At 37.5% G+C, this 19,486-nt stretch overlaps 4 protein-coding genes across 4 annotated transcripts; 2 read left to right on the top strand and 2 right to left on the bottom strand.

Annotated features, from left to right (window-relative positions):
- The first annotated feature begins 101 nt into the window (after positions 1-101).
- LOC127509806 (uncharacterized) lies at positions 102-4,498 on the top strand. Its single transcript, XM_051888798.1, has 4 exons — positions 102-687; positions 1,062-1,382; positions 1,799-2,039; positions 3,073-4,498. The coding sequence occupies exons 2-4, from the start codon at positions 1,062-1,064 to the stop codon at positions 3,792-3,794; spliced, it is 1,284 nt and encodes a 427-aa protein (XP_051744758.1). The 5' UTR covers positions 102-687; the 3' UTR covers positions 3,795-4,498.
- On the bottom strand, positions 4,450-6,317 carry si:dkey-66i24.7 (uncharacterized). Its single transcript, XM_051888808.1, has 2 exons — positions 6,057-6,317; positions 4,450-5,347 (listed from the first exon to the last, which is right to left on the bottom strand). The coding sequence occupies exons 1-2, from the start codon at positions 6,148-6,150 to the stop codon at positions 4,716-4,718; spliced, it is 726 nt and encodes a 241-aa protein (XP_051744768.1). The 5' UTR covers positions 6,151-6,317; the 3' UTR covers positions 4,450-4,715.
- Positions 6,318-6,592: 275 nt separating this feature from the next.
- Positions 6,593-15,461, top strand: armc5 (armadillo repeat containing 5). The gene is made up of 7 exons (XM_051888792.1): positions 6,593-7,555; positions 7,649-7,679; positions 9,138-9,248; positions 9,464-10,361; positions 11,146-11,960; positions 12,049-12,181; positions 13,587-15,461. Exons 1-7 carry the CDS (start codon positions 7,133-7,135, stop codon positions 14,824-14,826), a joined length of 3,651 nt encoding a protein of 1,216 aa, XP_051744752.1. The 5' UTR covers positions 6,593-7,132; the 3' UTR covers positions 14,827-15,461.
- A 208-nt stretch (positions 15,462-15,669) lies between these two features.
- Positions 15,670-17,892, bottom strand: LOC127509812 (cytochrome c oxidase subunit 6A, mitochondrial). The gene is made up of 4 exons (XM_051888810.1): positions 17,645-17,892; positions 16,426-16,503; positions 16,048-16,190; positions 15,670-15,918 (listed from the first exon to the last, which is right to left on the bottom strand). Exons 2-4 carry the CDS (start codon positions 16,499-16,501, stop codon positions 15,829-15,831), a joined length of 309 nt encoding a protein of 102 aa, XP_051744770.1. The 5' UTR covers positions 16,502-16,503; positions 17,645-17,892; the 3' UTR covers positions 15,670-15,828.
- Between the last annotated feature and the right edge of the window lie 1,594 nt (positions 17,893-19,486).

Below are 19,486 nucleotides of genomic sequence, written 5' to 3'. Positions count from 1 at the left end.
ATTAATAGTATTGCTACTGAGTTTTTTTTTTTTTTTTTTTTTTTTTTTTTTATAAACATGCACATATATTTGCAATTTAACATGACCAATAATAGAACAAAAGGCAAGGGAAAGAAAATTAAAGAGAAATAAGATTACAAGTAAATGCATTCAAATGATTGGAGAATTGGCATTTATGTATGTGAAACTTAGCCAAAAGAAGTAATACAAATATAAAACTTTCAATTTCTTTATCTGTATAAATTAAACCAAACAAACATCTCTTTCCCAAATAAAGACAATTGAAAGTTCACATATATACATACGTACAAAAACTTTCCCATTTTTGTGTAATAACGGGGTGAATTGGTTGAATCGGTTCACAAAACCTGAGCGATTCAGACGCGATCGGTTCGCGTATCGTCTGCTTCGTAATGAACCAGTGTTAGAAATGTACGGAGGACTTGACTGACTTGATTGTGTGGCCGTTTTATCAAGACACATACGGAATAGCCCGTGGTTTATATATTTTTAAAACGTGCATACATTTTATGAACACGACAAGTTAAGTCAAGAACAAGTTAAAAGAGAAAAAATAATACTAAAAGGGAAGTCAAGTAGGACCAAGCACTGAATTTGCGCATGCGCACTTGCGCAGTAGATCTAGCAACAGAAGCTAATGGATAGAGAGGATTGTCTTTTTTAAAGGTCTGTTCAAATATTTTAGTTTCAGGAGGTAATTATTTCAATCGTGATTCTAAGTAATTTAGGTTAAGACTTTTATTTCATTTCAAGCCGCTGTTAACTGAATCATAAGTTACGCTATCCGCCACATTAGTTCATTATAAGAAGTTATAGCGCTATTATCTGCTGGCATATCTAACTGGTTTTACACTCATTATTTAACTTTAACTGATAACGTTGTATTTTCTCCGGTTGCTTTATTGAATCTGTTTTAATAGCACCGTTAGCAACGTTTAACGTGTTTTTGGAGAGACAAACTTGTTTTGTTTTGGCTAGGCTAGCTTTAACCGAAATCATCCGTTTTCTTCCACATTAATCCGATTAAAAATTACATCTAGATGGAGGTTCGTAAAAAGAAAGTGGCGGCCGCAGGACGGGTGATAATGGACGTCATCCAGGCTGAATGGGAGCCGCTGTCTCACTGGGAGCTTGATCAGCGATTAGACCGTGCAGTGGAAGAAATGATAGAGGCTGACCTGGTGGCCCAGGTTCAGGAGCAGTCAGCCTCTGTAACCCTGCAAGATTCTCAACAAGAGGATTCATCGCCTCCAAATAAGGCGCAAACAGCGACTCCTCGGCTGTTAGAGTCCGGGACAACTGTTTGCGCCTTGCAGCGTTCACATGCTACTGAAGTCATGGAGGCAAATCCTACCGTACAGGTAGGTCAGGTGTCTCGTGCACTTAACATCATTTAAATGACAGTAAATGTGATGCTTAGGCCTTATGATGATTGGAATAAACCAAAACGACATTTATTATTTTAATATTTCTTTATTGAACAATTAGGATTTCTGTGATCTTGGAAAACTTGAATATATGAGGTAGCCTAATTTTAAAAAGACCTCAAGAAGGAATGCAAAATTAAAGTCTCCACATCCATTTTTGTCACAAATATACTTTTTTTTTCTAGTTATTCCAAGCTTTAAAATATTTTATCGGGTAGAATTGTGACATATTTTATATATCATTAATCCTTATCCTGTAAATCACAAACAACTGGAACAATCATGGGGCCTTGGAATTAAAAAAAGGTTTGGAACTTCTGCTTTACATAATGTTGTCTTATTTTTTGCAGTATGTGACAAATTTTCTGCAAAGCTCCAACACAAGCTACAGCAAGAACCGATTGTCTGGAAGAGCTCGACTGTCCCTGTCTCACACTGTCCTCCTGTCCCTCACCCTCCTGTCCAAACGCATCAGCTATCGCAGCGTGTCCTCGAGTTTCCATCTGGAGAAGGGAAATATTCACAGGATCTTCTTTTCTTTCTGTGATCAAGTGATCGCACAAAAGGATCGGCTCATTCAGTGGCCTATAGGTATGAGTTAATAAGAGTTGATAAGTTCACATAAATTCACACTTTATTTCAGGTCAGAATCTACAGCTGTTTTCATAGCAAAAATGGTAAAATCATTAAAAAAAAAAAAATAGATAAATTAACTAGTAAGTTATTTATAAATAATTTAGATACTGAAGGATACATTTTTTTTAAGGTTAGTTCACACAGTGGCTTTTCACTTTTCATTTTTAGAAGTAGAATGAAAATACAGAAAATACAGTCCAGAATGCATGAATTATTCATAGTCATCATGCAATTATCGTTAACTAAAACAGCCACTTTTTTATTATTTAAAATAAAATAACTGAAATAGAAGTAAAATATTAAAAAAAATTAAGCTTATTTTATTTCAGCTAGTTGCCAATGCAGCATTTCTCATTTTTGTTGAAGTATTAAAGTAACTTAAATTAAACTAAAACATTTTAATTTATGATTTATACATTTGATACATATAGGGCAGAAAAAATAAAAAGGAAAAAACATGACAAAGGGTAATGATGAAAATAAAATGCATAAATACATATATTCATTAACACATGACCGGTAGTACACTGAAAAGTACAAATATAGACAGACAAAGTATTAGAACTAAATTCTAAATATAAATCTGGATGATGATGATGATGTAGAAGTGAAATATACTGGCTGGAATGGAAAAGGGTAAATCAGCCAAATCCTTCTAGTTTCGCAAGATTTATCGTCTAGTCAGCTATGTGAGAAAAGCAACAATATCAAAATTGCAGGATAGCGAATGATCAGCAGGAAGGACACTAAACAGAACACAAAAACTTAAAAACTACATAGACATATTTAAAAAAGGCAAAAACAAAAAATACTAAAACTACCCAAAACAAAAACAGACAATGTAAAAATAAAACCTAATTCAAAATATTAGCAAATAGTATATCAATGACACTAAAACAACACTGAAGTAGACATGCTTAATAACACTTTATTGTAGTTACTTGGCAGGTTTACTCATTGTACAGCTGTTCTCTGCTTCCCCCTTTAGGACAGGAGGCCCTACAACATCTGCTTCCTTTCTCCAGTTGGCTGAGTCGCAATGAAGGTCTGGAAAAGAGAGGTCTTCCTCGAGTGCTCGGGGTGCTGGGTGACACACGCATCCCCATCCGCCTACCCGCTGGCAAACCGGACAGCGAGAGCGAGGCTCCGGAAGCCAAGAGACTTAAGAACGAACCACATCCAGATTCATGGCTGAACTTGGAATTGGTCTGCAATGACAAGGGCCGCTTCATTTACTGCCACATCAGCAAAGGCTCAGAAAAAGACAGAGGAAGTGCGTTAGCTGAAAGGCTTCAGCAACACCCAGAGATGGTGCCTCCAGGGACCTGCCTGATAGCCGGAGTTGGATACCCACTCACAGAACAAATACTTACTCCGTTTTCAACAGGTCGAAACCCACAGGAAAACCTCTACAACAGATCATTGGGAACCCATTTAGGCCGATTCAACCAGGTTGTGGCGGACCTAAAAGAGCGATTCCAGAAATTGAGATATTTGGATATGGGGAATTATGATAGGGCAAAAGCTGTGGTTCTGACTGCTTGTATATTACACAATGTTTTTCTGGACATGGGGGATGTGACAAAGGGACTGATAGAGAGAAGCACAGTGGAAGATGTGGAGGAGGTAAACGAAGATGCTGCTGGGGTCAAAATGAGGGAGACTGTAGTAAATCTTCTTTATAGTGCGTTGGAATCGGGAACAAAGTAAGATTCTGACACTGATTCGCATATTTAAAGGGTTAGTTCACCCAAAAATGAAAATTCTGTCATTTACTCACCCTTATTTCATTCCAAACCTGCCTTTAATTCATCTTCAGAACACAGATGAAGATATTTTTAATATTCTCTCATTTTTGTCTATCCATTGAAAGTACATGCATCATATGTCGAACATAATTATAAACATAATCCATATGAATCTAGCCATTTACTTCAAATCTTCTGAAGAGACACAATCACTTAATATGACAAACACAATTAAGTTAGGCTAACAAATTAAATGGATAAAAGCCTAAATTAAATCTATTCTCATGTCTTTTCAGAATATTTGAATTAAATTACTTAATTCATATGGATTTCTTTTCGGGTGTCTTTACAAACTTTTTGATCAATCCAAGTTTTGGTTACCTGGACTTTCAATGGAGGGACGTGTTTTCTAAGATGAACAAAAGTCTAATGAGTTTGCAGGTGTGAGGGTGAGTAAATGATGACAGACTTTTCATTTTTGGGTGAACTATCCCTTTAAAGCTCTGATATAGTCCTAGTTTAACAAAAGCAGTGTATGGAAAACCTGTTAATTTTATAGTGAAATTCTGTGTAATTAATGGATATTTGGTGGTTTGAGAAAAAGCCTCGCAGAAATGTTTTGATAAACACATGTTGTATGATTTTTATTAAAACACAAAAATACAATGTACAACTTGTCTTTACTAATTTGACATCATTGCGACAATTGAAACTGCTCAGTAATATTTTACAGTTAATGGAGGAAAGGAAAACCGAGCATACTTTAACAAGTTAATGTTCAATTCAATTCTCGGGAAAAAAAAGGCATATCAGGCATTTCTCTAAAAAAATAAAAATTATTTTTTTTAATATGAAAAGACAAGGGCAAAAACATGACTAATTCCTATTGCTGGGTAGAAGAGGTGTCCGACACGCACTCTTTGGGTATTTGCATGGCATTGTTCTGGGACAGACAAGTAATGGCACGTGCCAGATTATTGATGGCCTCAATCTTCCTCTCTTCCAGAGCTTTCTGCTGAGCCCACATGTTCAGTTTCCTCTCCTGCAGCTCCAGGTACAACTGCAGCAAATCCTGAGGAGGCCTGGCATTGGGTAACTGTGAAGCTGTAGCTGTGGGTGTGGGCAGAATCGGGGTAAATCGTTTACTGGCTATGGCCTTACCCAGCTTAGTGCCATTAAGCTTTGCCTTGCGCTGAGCCTCAACCTCCTCATAACTCCTTCCCAGCACTTCATGCATCTCCTTGAAGAACTCCCAGTGAACACTATTGGTTCCCAGTCTTTTGGCTCGCTCCGCATTTTTGCGGTACGTCGCTAGCATGTTTCTCCATTTCAGGTCACATTCGAAGGCTTTGACTGAAACATCTGTGCCTTCGTCGGCTCGTAGCTTTGCAGTCACCCTCTCGGCCACAGTCTCCCACAGCTTCTTCTTTTTGCACACAGGCTGGTCAAACTCTGGGTCCATGTCCAAACGAACATGGACCAGATGCCATGTAGCTTGTAATGTCCACACAAACTCTGAGGGAAAAAAAAAAAAGATTACAGTTATTTAAGAACAAGAATCTAACCAAATATTTAGGATTGGAAGGAAATGTAATAACTCAAGTGTGAACCATTAAAAAATGAGGACATATCACAATCAATTTTAATTTAGCATTTAAATTTTCTGAAAAACAACTTTATATGATAAAAATATTTAATTTAGGCTAATTAAAAACAAAAGCTTAAATCTGTTCAACATATGAAGTGATCATGTTTCTTCAGAAGATTTGGTTTAAACCACTCGATTCATATGAATTTCTTTTATGATCTCTTTATGAACATTTTTGAAGTATTATAGTTTTGGGTGCATGGAGGGCCAGGTTTCATAAAAAAAAAACTAGGAAGTAAAAAAGTAAATATATATATATATTACATTTTATTAAACGTGCCATTATTGCATGTTAAGTAAACTTAATGTGATTTTTGTAATGTAATCAATTAAAATATTACATACAAAAAAAAAAAATTTAATGCAATTAAAATATTCTTTAAAAAAAAAAAAACAACAACAACTGACGGTTAGTTTAAAATATACCATAATAAATTTGCTGTTGTAAAAGTCTGAAGCTATCCTAAGTAACTTAAAACTGGTGAGACTGCCAACCGTTACCATCGGGCTCATCGTGTCCTCCTCGCTGGCGATGCCCAGTCTGCACACTGCTGCATTGACTTACTTACATCTCACCTGTTTTTGACTTTTCGGCCTCCAAAGTCGTAACCGTAGTTGTTGATTCCTCCACCTCAATGGCGTCTGTGACAATTGTCTCAATGACCTCCATGCTGCATTTATTTTTATTTATCTCGTCAACCGTTGTTGCGATTAATCGTGGATTTTAACAACTCCAGCGATGAGTTCTTTTCGAGCGTCGACAACAGCGATGATAATAACAACGACCTCGTTTGCACCAGAGAGCGCTGAACAGGGTGTTGTTGTATTTTTCCGGAAATGGACATTGCGTGTGACGGAGGATTTGTGGGAAATACATGCCATTGTTTTTACAAGATTTTCGCCCGTAAGATAGAAAGTCAAAACGCACAATCTGTTCCTTATGATAAAATGTATATATGGATATATGAATTTATACAGTTATTATTGTTCCGTTATCTCAAGAATTACAAAAAAGACATTATTTGAGCTGTCCTGAAACTACAACTCCCATATGCTTTAAAGAGGTCGAATCTGCAAATGCCCCTCCCTTTCTCAAAAACCCTCCTGTTTATCGCTCTACTAAAAGATGGCGCCTGTGCAAATCTGAGGAGATTGCGCTTTGTAGCGCGTGGGAAATTTGACGTGAGTAAGATGAACAGTTAACGAAGCCTTCTCACTCTTCATCGAAACATCAAAATACACCCAAATAGATTATTATTAGGCAGCATTGTCAATGTTTTTATTTTTTGAGGCCTACCACCCACTGTAGGCCGTAATGAAATATATCGCACGGTTAAAAGACTTCTTTTCCCAGAAGTCATTGCTTTGGGCTTGCTTTGATTGGTGAACATGGTAGTTGTAGTTTTTCAAATGTTTGTTTCTCTGTGGATGGAATGTTTCGGTAATAGGAGAATTTTGTATTAGTTCCTGATTCTTTTATTTTATTTATTTTTCTTTCTTTTTTTGTTCTAGAAATAAGTGTTTGGTATTGTAACAAACTTATTTAAAGCCACTGAAATATTGTTATACTTTAAAATATTGAGAAGGTAAAATAAGTAAGTTACAAAAGAGGGGGTGGCGGTGGGGAGGTGGTTCTGGGCTCCTGATTCATCATGTCTACACCTTTAGAACAAGGAATTAAACGAAATTCAAAAAGTTCAAACAGCACCTCTGAGGCATCCACCATTCTCCCAGAATCCTCTCTGACCTGGTGTTTGGCTCAGCTGTCCAAAACAAGCACATTAGCTGACAGTCCCAGCAGTGGACTGACGGGAGCTGACAATAAGCCCATCACTGGAGGAGACAAAGCCAGGGATACAGACAAGAGACTCAAAGTTGGTCAATGGAGGGCGCTTGTGGCCATTCGGACGCAGCACATCAAGGGAGGTCATGCCATGATAGCCCGCTACCAATCACGAGGAGGACTCCGTCCTTTACTGGATCTCCTCAAGCGGCCAGAAAGCTCCAGAAAGTTTCTGGACTTGGCTCTTAGCATACTGGCCAACTGCTGCACTGAAAAAGGGACAAGAGTAGAAGTAAGAAACATGATGATATTGACACAAATTTTTCTCTAATGTTTATTTTTTGTTTAATGATTTCTGATTAATTCTTTTTTATTCTTCTCATAGGTAAGAAAGCTTGATGGCATATCTGTTGTTGGTAAGTCACTCAAAGGCTTCTTAAAGATCAGTTATGTTAATTTGTTAAAGTACAACTCTAAAATTAAATCTTTTTTGTGTGTGTGTGTGTGTGTGTGTGTGTGTGCCATTACACACTGCCATCTGACAATGTTTTCCACTCATTTTTAATATATATATATATATATATATATATATATATATATATAATGTATATATATATGTAGAGGGAAAACATATGGGTCAGAAAAATCCTTCAGTAACATTAATTTCTTAATGACCATAAAATCATACTTGACATTTTTATTTTTGTTGCCATGTTTATTATAAATGATTTATCCATGCACATCATTATTATCATTATTTTTTTAAGAATTCAAAGTTATAAAGCTCATAGTCTCCCACAAAGCCATTTATTCTAACAGAGAACACTGATCCAGACATGTCTAAAATGCCTTGATTGAAGTCCAGATATTACTTACTTCCTCAAACATGCATGTCACAATGTGAAATATAAGCATAATGCCTGCCCAAAAACATATGCAAAGAAAGAAGGTGAGGTTTCAGCTAATTGAAGTGTTGTCATCATGTCAAGGAGAAGCTGTGTGTTGGGATGAGAAAGCAAAACCACTTTTAGAGATTAATCAGAGGTTAATATTTATTTACAAAGCTGTTCCTGAGCAGTACAACCCAAAAGTTTGCTTGTGCACATGCACAGCACATTTTACAGATTTTTAACCTGGGAGAGTACAATGCCGGCTATATACCATAGATGCAAACTCCTCACCTTTCAGTGACAACTCGCCTTTTTGAGATCAAAATAGGTCACCTATGGGATTTGCATAGATCCAATGAGAATGCAATAATGTACATTGTACAGTATGTGAAAAATAATGTGTTTTTTTTTTTTTTTTTTTTTTTTTTTTTTTTATAACTATTAAAGTATGATAACCTATTCTATTTCACCCAATAATCAAAATAATGAACTAAATTCCTGATGGACAGAATCAAGTCCCACTCTACATTTTGGCTGATTTGAAAAGCCGTTTCCCTCAGATATGTCACAATAGAAAAGACAATCGCAACTTCGGTTTTATGCCAACTTTAAAAATAAAAGTTCTTTATTGGCACGTGGTGAAGAATCTTTGACATTCATGGAACCTTTCCACTGCACAAAAGGTTCTTTATATATAATCTTTAGATTATTAAAATGTTCTTCACACTAATAAAAATGGCTCTTTTTTGGCGAAAACTGCCTTTAATTTTAGAGAGTGAAATATTGCATTAAAATGCTGCTCATTGCATCAAATTTTCTCATAGTTATTGTGTCACTGGACATGCCCAAGTCCTGTTGCCAGTGGTCACTGTCTCTCAAGTCATGTGACTTCAGTTTGCTTTGTTTTAGCAGATCACTGTCACTGTGAAAGTGATATTTTTTTTTTTTGTGGTCTGCTCACTCTGTGATCTTTAATTTTTGTAGTGGATGTCCTCAAGAGGAATGTCTCTGTGGAGACGGTGCAAAATCGAGCAGCACGAGCTCTAGGAAATCTCGCCATGGACCCAGAGGGTTCTGCTGAGGTCCACTCTGCAGGTTAGTCCCAGAATCTCCTGTGTTTATAAGAGTATTTTTGTAAAAAAAAATATATATATATTTTAATTTCTACTCCAACATTATATACAGTCACAGATTGTAAAGCACTCTGAGCCATAAAATCATTATATATTCTTCCTCTCTCACATCAGAAAAACAGAACTGTTTCCATGAGCTATAAAATAATTATATTTCTGTCTCTTTCACTCACTCAGGTGGTGTTCCACTTCTCCTGCTCTGCCTGTCTATCTCTCCACCTCCATCCTCTCCCTCTTCACTTACTCCAACACCTGAACTCAGCGCTTCTAAGGTGGAATGTCTCCAATCTGCTGCCCGGGCGCTCATCTACCTTTCTGACACGCCGGCGAACCGACTCCTGCTGCTTTCACAAGGGGCTCTTGCATCTCTTGCTTTGTTCATAGCTCCAGAGTACCCTTTAGCTCTGAGACGTGCTTCTCTTCGTGCCCTTCATGAGCTCACCAGAGGTTGCAGTACGGAGTGCGCCAGAGAGATGTCCAGGTCCGGCGCATTGACTCAGCTGGGGGTCCTCGCCTCAGGAGAATGTGGTCGACATTTGGAAGAGCTAGCTTTGAAGACTCTGGCTAACTTGTGCTCTCAAGGCTGCCTGAGGCCACTGGTCGGTTCTTTGGGAGTCATTCAGAAGTTTGCAGAGGAGGTGAAGAAAGATCCTCTGAAATCGGGTGTGTTCTTCAAGGCCCTGTGCCTGTGCTGCAGAGAGGCTGTGAACAGGGCTAAAATAAAGGAGAGCGGGGGACTGGAGGTGCTGATCAGCTTTTTATCCGCCCATCAAAACCATCCTCTCACTCGTTTCGCTTTTCTAGCTTGTGTGGACTTTGTCTACGATGAATCGGCTCTTGAACAGCTGCAGGAGCTTGGGTTGGTGCCGCTGCTGATCAGGCGGTTGGTGGAACTTGCTCAAGGAGAAGAACTGACCGCTGGAAGGATGGACACCAGCCTGTCCTTTAGCTCTCCATGCTCTGAACTGATGACCTCATGTTTTGACTCATTTGACTTCTCAGCCCTTGAAGGGAACAAGAGGGAAGATGTGAATAAAGACCAGATGTCAGGATCATCCAGCTTTCTCAGCCTCAGGTCAGTTCTTCATAGCTTTACCAAAAACAGAAAGCACAATATCATAGATGTAATAATAATGAAAGTTTTGCACACATGGACATGCCCTTCATACCACATTTTCACAAGTGGCATTGACAAAATGTTAAGTTTAAAAGCGTTTGATCATCATCATTATCATCAAACATTTTTGTCAGTGATGACCAAAATCATAGATGCAGTAATGATCGAAATTTTACACATGAGCATCCCAATCCAAATGTTGTTTTTTTTTTTTTTTTGCTCTAGTCATAGTTTTGTCTTACTTTAAATTTAATAAATTGTTCTTGTCAATATTATTAGTTTTTTCTTTTCTAAATAAAATGACTTAATTTTAGTCTAGAGAATTATTAAATTAATATTGTAGTTGATGAGAGTGCAAAATCAAACCAAATATTCAAACATTTAAATATTATTTTAAACGTATGTAACCTGTCCTTATTGGGAAAACCTGACCTTAACCTGACATTACTTTTCTAGATTCTAGCATTTTTCTTCTTCAAAAAACATTGTTAGAGGATTATTATTATCTTGATGTGTTTTTTTTTTCTTTTTTCTCTTGACAAAAGCAGAGTGTACAAAATGATAGAAGCAATGATGATTGAAATTTTGCAGCTATGAACATGCCCACCATATAATTTTTACACTTGCCAGTTTGACCCTTAGTGATATGATAAATGTCTGTTATTCACATTAATATATGTGTTATATGGAAAAAATTGCTTTTATGGTGCTCATTTTGATCTGTGTGTTTTGCTTCTTCCAGGTCTTGGCTGGTATCTGAGGGTCTGATCTCATCTGAGGGTGAGCTGACTGAATCCCCTTGTGGAACTGATGTCTTTGGTGGCAGCCCTCAATCCTCCGTCTCATCGTCACCGCTTACATCTTTTTCTGAGCTCTCCCAAACCCCGACCTTGCGTCCGCCCCACTTTTCTCCCTCCACCCGCTCTAAACCCATCCGACTGTCTTCTTCCTCCACCTCCACCTCCACCTCCACTCCAGTATCTCCTCGAAACATTCCAGGGTCGCCTTCATCTTTACAGCCCTCCTGTACCTCCACCCCTCAAGCTGAGCAACCGTCTTCAGTGACAAAACCTTCAGTCACCCCCTCATCTCCCCTCCAAATCTCCTCTCCCCCCAGAAAGAGACTCCGTGCGTCTTCAACCTCTTCTGCACCCTCCTCTTGCTATGGCGTGGTCGCCCTGGAGAGCCCCCCTGTGATGTCAAAAACCCCAGTCTACCATCACCCGTATCACCCTGAGGCCTGGGCCCCAGAATCCCCCATTTTTCTGCTCCTGTCGCGCTTCTCCCATGCCTCAGACCCCAGCACGGCGCTCATCAACACAAACGTTTTCTCCGGGCTGTTGTACTACCTCACCCAGCACCATGACCCCAGCGGGCGGTGCTTTCGGATGCTAGGGCGGCTCAGCTGCAACCCAAACTGCTTGCAGGCTTTGGTTAGAACTGGAGCCGTGGCTCTGATCAGACAGAGACTGTGTGTGAGAGGAGAAGAGATCGGGGGATGCAACGGAGGATTAGACAGACAATCAGAAAAAGTCAAAGGCAAAATCACACAACTAGGTTTGACTTTTTTTAATATACAGTATTGATGCATATTATATTTAAGACTGCTGTTCATTTGAAGCTAATATGTTTTCTGACTCCTCAGGTTTGTGTCTGCTCAGTAATCTGAGGATTCAGAGCGAGTCTGGATTCGGCTCTGGAGTTCTTACACATATCATGCTGTCAGGCTCCGAATCTGACAAGCTGTACTGTGTCCTTTCTTTGCCTCTGATTAACAGGTATGACTTAATGCCTTTCAGGATTTTTTAATCCTTTTATAGCCTAATATATGTGGGTGGGTCAATGACAAATAAGTGTGTCAGCAATAAAGAAAAGGAAAAACTCTCTTACAAATCTATGGTAAAACACATCTGCAAAGTTCTTAGAAAAGTACTCTCTATATTCATGTTATTTTCAAATGGTTTTGTAAAAAAAAAACGTTTTTACCATTTTTAAGAAAAGATTCATCTTAATCAGTATTTAAATTATATATATATATATATATATATATATATATATATATATATATATATATATATATATATATATATATATATATATATATAATATATATAATATTTTTTTTTTTTTTTTTTTTTTTTTTTAATTATTATTTTTTTTTTAAGGTAAAAATAATTTTTTACAAATATCTTAAATTAAAGAGTGTAACAGTGCCCAGCCACATTTATAGTGGCCTTGGTTCCGGAAGTATTTTCCCATAGGAATTTAAAACTGTTTTTGTTAAAGAATTTTAAGCGTTAAACCAAACCAACCTGCTACAAGGTGCATCAAAACATTACAGACTTTAATTTGAATCATAAAAAAGTTTGAAAATCAGACAAATAAGACAAAAGTACAAGACTGTGTGTATTTAAAAGATTAGTTCATTTTAAAATGAAAATTACCCCCAAGTTTTACTCAGCCTCAAGCCATCTTAAGTGTATATGACTTTCTTCTTTCTGATGAACACAATTGGAGTTATATTAATAAATATCCTGACGTATCCAGACTTTATAATGATAGTGAATTTTCTGTTTAGTATATGTGTGTGTGTGTGTGTGTGTGTGTATATATGTATATATATATATATATATATATATATATATATAATGAAACTGACAACTAACTCTGTCATTTGTCATTCGGAGTTGGTGGGCGCTAAAGTGTTCTTTTTGTGTTATTTTCTACTTAGTTTCTCTAAATGGTGGTCAATTCTTTGTGGAATCATGGGTAATGTAGTTTTTCACAAGGAATTCCACTGTTGAACACTATTTATAAAAAGAAGTTTGGTCTGATGGTTTCAACAACAGCTAAATCATTGATTCTCAACCTTGTAGCTCACAGTAGCTCTGTCCTGAAAGGTTTACAAATTACTGTTAAAAGACGATTCCCCGTTGGAGAAAATTAATGGGATTTTTACTTCTGGAATACGACTGTTGCGATCTATTAATTCATGGATATCAAATTTTTAGGGAGCCAAATACCAAATACATTTTAATACAAAAATTAAAAGCATGCTCATCAAAGAAGAGGTGTATTCAAGTCACTTTATGTATGTATGAATGAATGAATGTATGAATATTAATGTCACATCCTTGACTCATGTAGTTGGTCTGACCACCTTCTCCTTTTTTCCTTCTTCAGCAACAGAGTTCTTTTGAAGAAGCTGCTGCTGGATAGTGGCGGACTGGCAGCAGCTCTTGAACTGATTGACTGTCACAGTGATGATAATGATGATAATGAAGATGGACAGTCTGACAAATGTAGGACATTTCTTGCCGGCTGGTTGCATCCTCTTGAGCAGGTGTCCTCTTTGAGATTTAAATTCCTGTACGTCTCTCTTTTGATTGGCTGCCTCTCTAATCTGCTGTCAGGCTCCAAGGAGGACAGAAAGAATTGTAGCATAGATTCCAGAATGGAAACAACCCAAGTGCTGGATAAGTCCCAACCGCGACAGAACCAATCATGTCCCTACCTGAAAGCAACTCATGACCTAACTTTCCTTCTGGATGATGGAACCCTTCTCCCAGCCAATCAGGAGGCTGTCACTGGGGAAGAGGGAGCTAATGATGTCGGGTCTGAGTATTTCAGAGCCCTGTTGATGGGAGGGTTTGGGGAGGCACAGAAATCTAAAGGTGAGGCCATCCGGATCAAGGATGTAAACCGTGGAGTGCTCTTACCAGTTCTCCACTACCTGCACGGATGTCGTTTGACTGATGGAAACGAAGACCACATGTCAAAGCAAGATACAAACTGCCTTGTATTGGCCTCTCTAGTCTCTGGTGGGCTAGGTCGACCACAGGATGAGGTTGAATCATGCTTGGCAGAAGAGAAGGAATTTCAGAAAACCCCACTCGCCGAAATGATGGTTGGGGCTTGTAGGTTTTTAGTACCTGGTTTACAAAGGGCAGCTGAGGACCTGTGTATCGGTCTTCTCTATTCTGTCCTAAAAAGCCTGACCAAACCTTGCTGTTCAAATGGTAACACTACAACGACTTGCAGAATGGATGTGGGTTCGGTCTGCAAGGGTCCTGAAGGATCACCACAGCTGACTAAAACCGAAGTGTCAAAGTGTCACCCTAAACCCTCTCAGAGTTCCAAACAGGTTCCATCATCATCGTCATCAACTTCTTCAGACAGTGACACTAAAGGAGCTTGGCTGAGGTCTCTCTTGCCACAAGTGTACTGGTTCTCACAGCGCTACTCTTACCTGAGACTGGGTCAGGTCTGTTTATCCTTGCTGCTGCAACCTCAGGGGCTCCATCCTACACCCCTTCACCCCTCTCTGTTCGCTGATTGCTTCCTGCGCTTGGCGCGAGAGGCGGACTGCGCCAAAGGGCTGAGGCAGGACATCTTAAACCTTGTCAAAACAGCCCTCAGCTAGAGGGCAAACAGTAGTGGATAGTGAAATGAATGTAATGAATTGTTGGTGTAAACTAATTTAGTAGCTGCTTAAATGCACACAGAAAGGGATTGGTAATTACTGGATTTTGGGGGGCATTTGGGATAAAATCTAATGAAAAATAGCAAAAATCTTTCTTGTTAAATTTTAGTTAGCAAGTAGCTATCAAAATATTTAGAACATTCGAAATTCATGCTCATGTTTTTGTTTGTATATGGAGTAGAATGACCAAATGTTTTTTTTTTTCTTCTTTTTTTTAATTTAGAAGTTGTTTTTTCTTTTTGTATTTTGTTTATCTTTTTTATTTATCTTATTTTGCCAAAAAAAGGGTTTAATGCTGATGCCACTTTCATCACGGTGCATCCAGATATAGTACGTGAACTTGTACAGTATGTTATGTGAATAAGATAATGTCATAGAGAAAGAGCCGTTTATGTTTGCTATATTTTTCTTTTTGTATATGGCACTGTATAATTCATTTATAGAAATCTGGATTATATATGATGTTTGTTGGAGTGCTTTCTTTTTTTCTGTAAATATGAGAAATTGAATCATGGAAATGGCCAAATGTTGGTGGAAGGCAGAGGATAGTTCTAAATAAATGAGCTCTGCATTAATGTTGTCTACGGCGTCTTCTTCAAGAATTTAAATCTGATTCATTTGGATTTGTAGCAATTTCTTCAGTTTTTTTATTTGGGCTGTCCTTCTAGCATCTCTGTAGCAAATAGCAACACGGTGTAAAACATAGTGGAAACAAATAAAAGATCGTTCTAATGGCAAATCTGATAGCAATTCAGGCGATTAAAGAAAACAAAGTATACACTCTTAACTGTTTACCATTTATTGCTTGTGACCAGATACAAGGAATTCATGTGAAAACAGTTGTTTATGTCTGTTAAAAATGTTAAAAGCATGGCAGTCGGTCGCTGCTGAATGGAGACTGTGTTGATTGGCATCTGTGTCGGACAGCAGGGGGTGTCCTGCTCAGTGGTGAGATCCCTCATAACCGGTGGGCAGAGGGTTTGTATGAGAGTTGTGGAAGAGGGAGTGATTCCCATCACCCCAGGGCCATGGCTGAGAAAGAAAGATGATGCTATTTAAAAAGAATTCATGTCATGTCTTAATTTTTCATTCTATGTCTGTTCAGGGATCAGAGAGAAGTCCACATCATGCATACTTTGAAAAACCCAAGAATATAGGCACCTTGGTTCGAATGCGGAGGTGTGGGTATGGCACAAACTCTGGGGTGTCATGGGAATGGGCCTGCATCTTCATGTAAGCGTTTGCCATGCAGACACCCACACCGGGCAGGGCCAATACGAAGGACAGGATCTTCCAGGTCCTTGCTGTGTTGATTCAAATCATTAATACATCTCATTTAATGTTCATGAGCATAATGTATAACAAACTGATAATTTTGCAAGTTTTGTTTTAATAATATAATCTGATTTTGTCTTGCGTGTGGAATGTAAATAACCTGAAAAAGCCTTAATTGTAATATATAGATATTCTTCGTTTTTTAAACACATGAAGTACCCCCCCCCCACCACCACCACCAAAAAAACAAAAAACATCTCAAACCTCCTCCTTCATGGCTCCCTTGTGATGCAGCCGCGAGAGCCCGACAGGCCACCATAGCAGTCGGCGACAACGCCATTTCTGAAGCAAAGACACGAAGCAAGACTTCATTTTATATATATGTGTATTTATATATATATGTGTGTGTGTGTGTGTGTGTGTATATATATATATATATATATATATAAAATGTGTGTGTGTGTGTATATATATATATATATTTGTTACACTTTGCTGTTTAATATTTTTTTGGAAACTGATCCATTTTGTAAAGGTTCTTTGAAAAAAAGAAAGTTAAAAAAAACAATTATTTGAAACAGAAATCATTTGTAACATAGGCTAATGCACGAATGTCATCTTAAATGTATCTTAAATCACTTTTTATCAATTTAAAGCATCCTTGCTGAGTAGTATTAGTCAAAGTATTAATTTGCTGAAAGTACTAATTTAACTTTTTATAAAAATTCACAATATTACGGATAAAAAGTGCTAAAGATTCTTTTATGCTAGAGAAGTTGTGCAAAAGTCAAATCTAACAACTTTGTACTTCTAACAACCATGAAATGTCAACTGTGTAAGTCTCAGTGATATTTGTTAACATAAACTTGTATTATATTGTGAAAACGGAAGCATGGCAGAAAAAAGTTTACACTTTTACTGCGGTTTTGAACAGTAGGTCAAAGCAAAGGTGATGAAAAAGTCTAAGGTCAAATAATGACCAATCTCGACAAGAATCTCCATTACGTCCATGTAAACTTTGTATGGTCTCTTTATACATTGAGAAGAGGGGGGTTCGACTTTTTTTAAACTGTTGAATGTTACATAAATGTTCTTCAACACTGCTGTCTAAAATTAATGAATTATTTAAATAAATAAATACTTTTAGATGCTTTCATATATTTGCCAGGCTGTGGCCTGTTGCTTATCTCATCCCTTTAAAAGCCTCAGTAGTTTTTCCTGTCCTTCAACACTGCATGATATTTGATATCTTAACCCCCCTTAAAACTTTGCACATGTAGCATTAACAGAAAATACTGTCTGTCATACATTTATATAAGATTATTTTGATCAACTCCATGGCCCATGCACAAGGACAAACAAGCGGGGTCATGTGTTTCTTTACTGCTGTTAAAAGAATGAAAAGCTCCTCCAATGCTGTTAATATTTAACATTAACAGTACAAAGCAGCTAAAACTATACATCTAATGCAAAGGACACTTACGTTCTCTGCTTGCAAAGAGGGTGGTCGGGTGTTTTTGTTCTTTGTTCCTCAGTTATTAGCCACTTTCTCTTTCTACACCTCTGTCTGTTTGTCCTTTGGTCTGTCCTGGCCTAAATCATGAGACTCCTCCCCTCTGAAATCTGTCTGTCTGCCAAGAATCATGAAGTTTATATTTGGTCAAGTGCATGGGTAGATTTGTAATGGAGAGATAACTGAGTGTATAAGTGACTGGCTACAGAAGAAAACACAAACTGTCTTTCATTGTAGGACTATGTCAGCTCACAGGTATAGGTTTGAATATATGAAAATGTAGAAAAGACAAACACAAGTAGTTAATGAAGTAAGGAAATGTAGCTGTTCAGTTGTGGGTTGGGTTACTTCGTGTTTGTGTGTGTACGTGACTCTGTGACCGAAAGTGACCTTATGTCACCTCACTCTTGCAATTCTTTTTCTTTTTTTCCTCTATATGTTCAGTACTACACTTCTCTTTTTGAGAACAGTTTAGTTCCGCAGTTCTGACGCCTCTACCACACCGCCACTGGAGCGCGAATTTATATTTAGATTCAGCGCGAGTCCCACTACTATGGTGACTGCTTTACTTATGAATATTAATAATTTTGAGTGTGACTTGACGTTGGGAAGCGGCCGACAAGTCCGTATTAATATTCATGAGTTTAAATCGTAATTGGATGGCTAATTTCGCTGGAAACGAATGTTTGGTCATTTAAGAAACAACGTGCAATACCTTTATGATTATTTATTAACTTCATAGTTATAAAGTAACACGTTTTAAACTTGGATATAAACTTAATGTTGATATTAAACGTCGTAACTGTAGATAACCCTACGTTCTATTTTTATTTCAGATTATTTAGTTATTAATTTATTTTGTATACTCAAATTATTTAGTAGTTTGCCAGCTATGTAACATAAGTTCCGATCATTTTTATGCACTCAATGATAAACAATGAGCTCATATGTAGTAGCCTATACTTACATGTCACAAGGTGGCGCTGTAAGTTTTGCATTGCTAGCAGCTGCATTACAGCAATCTTAAAAATGTTGTAGGCCTAATTGTTGGATGTATTATCCTGTAGTAGCTTATCATAGTTGTTACCAAATGGAATAATCTTTATCTAGTTATATGCAGTATTACATATGATAATCTATCTATAATGTATTTCTATAATTTGGAAATTGGTGCTTACACCAAGTGTTTATCCTTGACCAGACTGGTCATGTGACTGATATTTGCTACCACTTCCCTTTTTTTCTGGCTTAAAGCTGGTTTACTAGTCTTGGTAGTTTTTATTAGGTAAGTGGCCTCCATCTAAATAATAGAAGTTACTCCTTTATTAGCATGCTTGTACTTCAACTAAAAGGAAAAGGCCCTATATTGTTCTAAAGACAATTATGCTCATTCATTCATAGGAGTTTGTTCATAATTTCTCCCACCTAAATAAACTCACCTTCACTGTTTTTGAAGGTGCTTTTTTCCACAAGTGTGGGTGCACTTTTGCACTTCTTTTGTTATTTCATGGCTGTTCCATGAACCATGAAATGAGTATATTTTCAATGGGTTTGTGTGCATTTGCCCACCACCAAGAACAGGATCTAAACATTTCCTAATGCTGACTCTTCAACTCAAAGAAATGTTGTTTGAACAAGAGCAGTAACCTTTAGAAATGTTCCATGCATTCAAATGTGGCTTTGGATACAGGCACTGAGTTAAAGACAAATTGGTCAGCTAAATGACTAACTACAATCAATATATGGCAGCTTTGTGATGAAAACTAGCTGTGAAATACTTTTGTAGAATCAGAATCATTTCATATATAAGCC

The sequence above is a fragment of the Ctenopharyngodon idella genome, chromosome 3 (genome assembly GCF_019924925.1).
Source record: "Ctenopharyngodon idella isolate HZGC_01 chromosome 3, HZGC01, whole genome shotgun sequence".
Taxonomy (NCBI): domain Eukaryota; kingdom Metazoa; phylum Chordata; class Actinopteri; order Cypriniformes; family Xenocyprididae; genus Ctenopharyngodon; species Ctenopharyngodon idella.
This window is presented reverse-complemented; position numbering and strand designations above follow the sequence as displayed.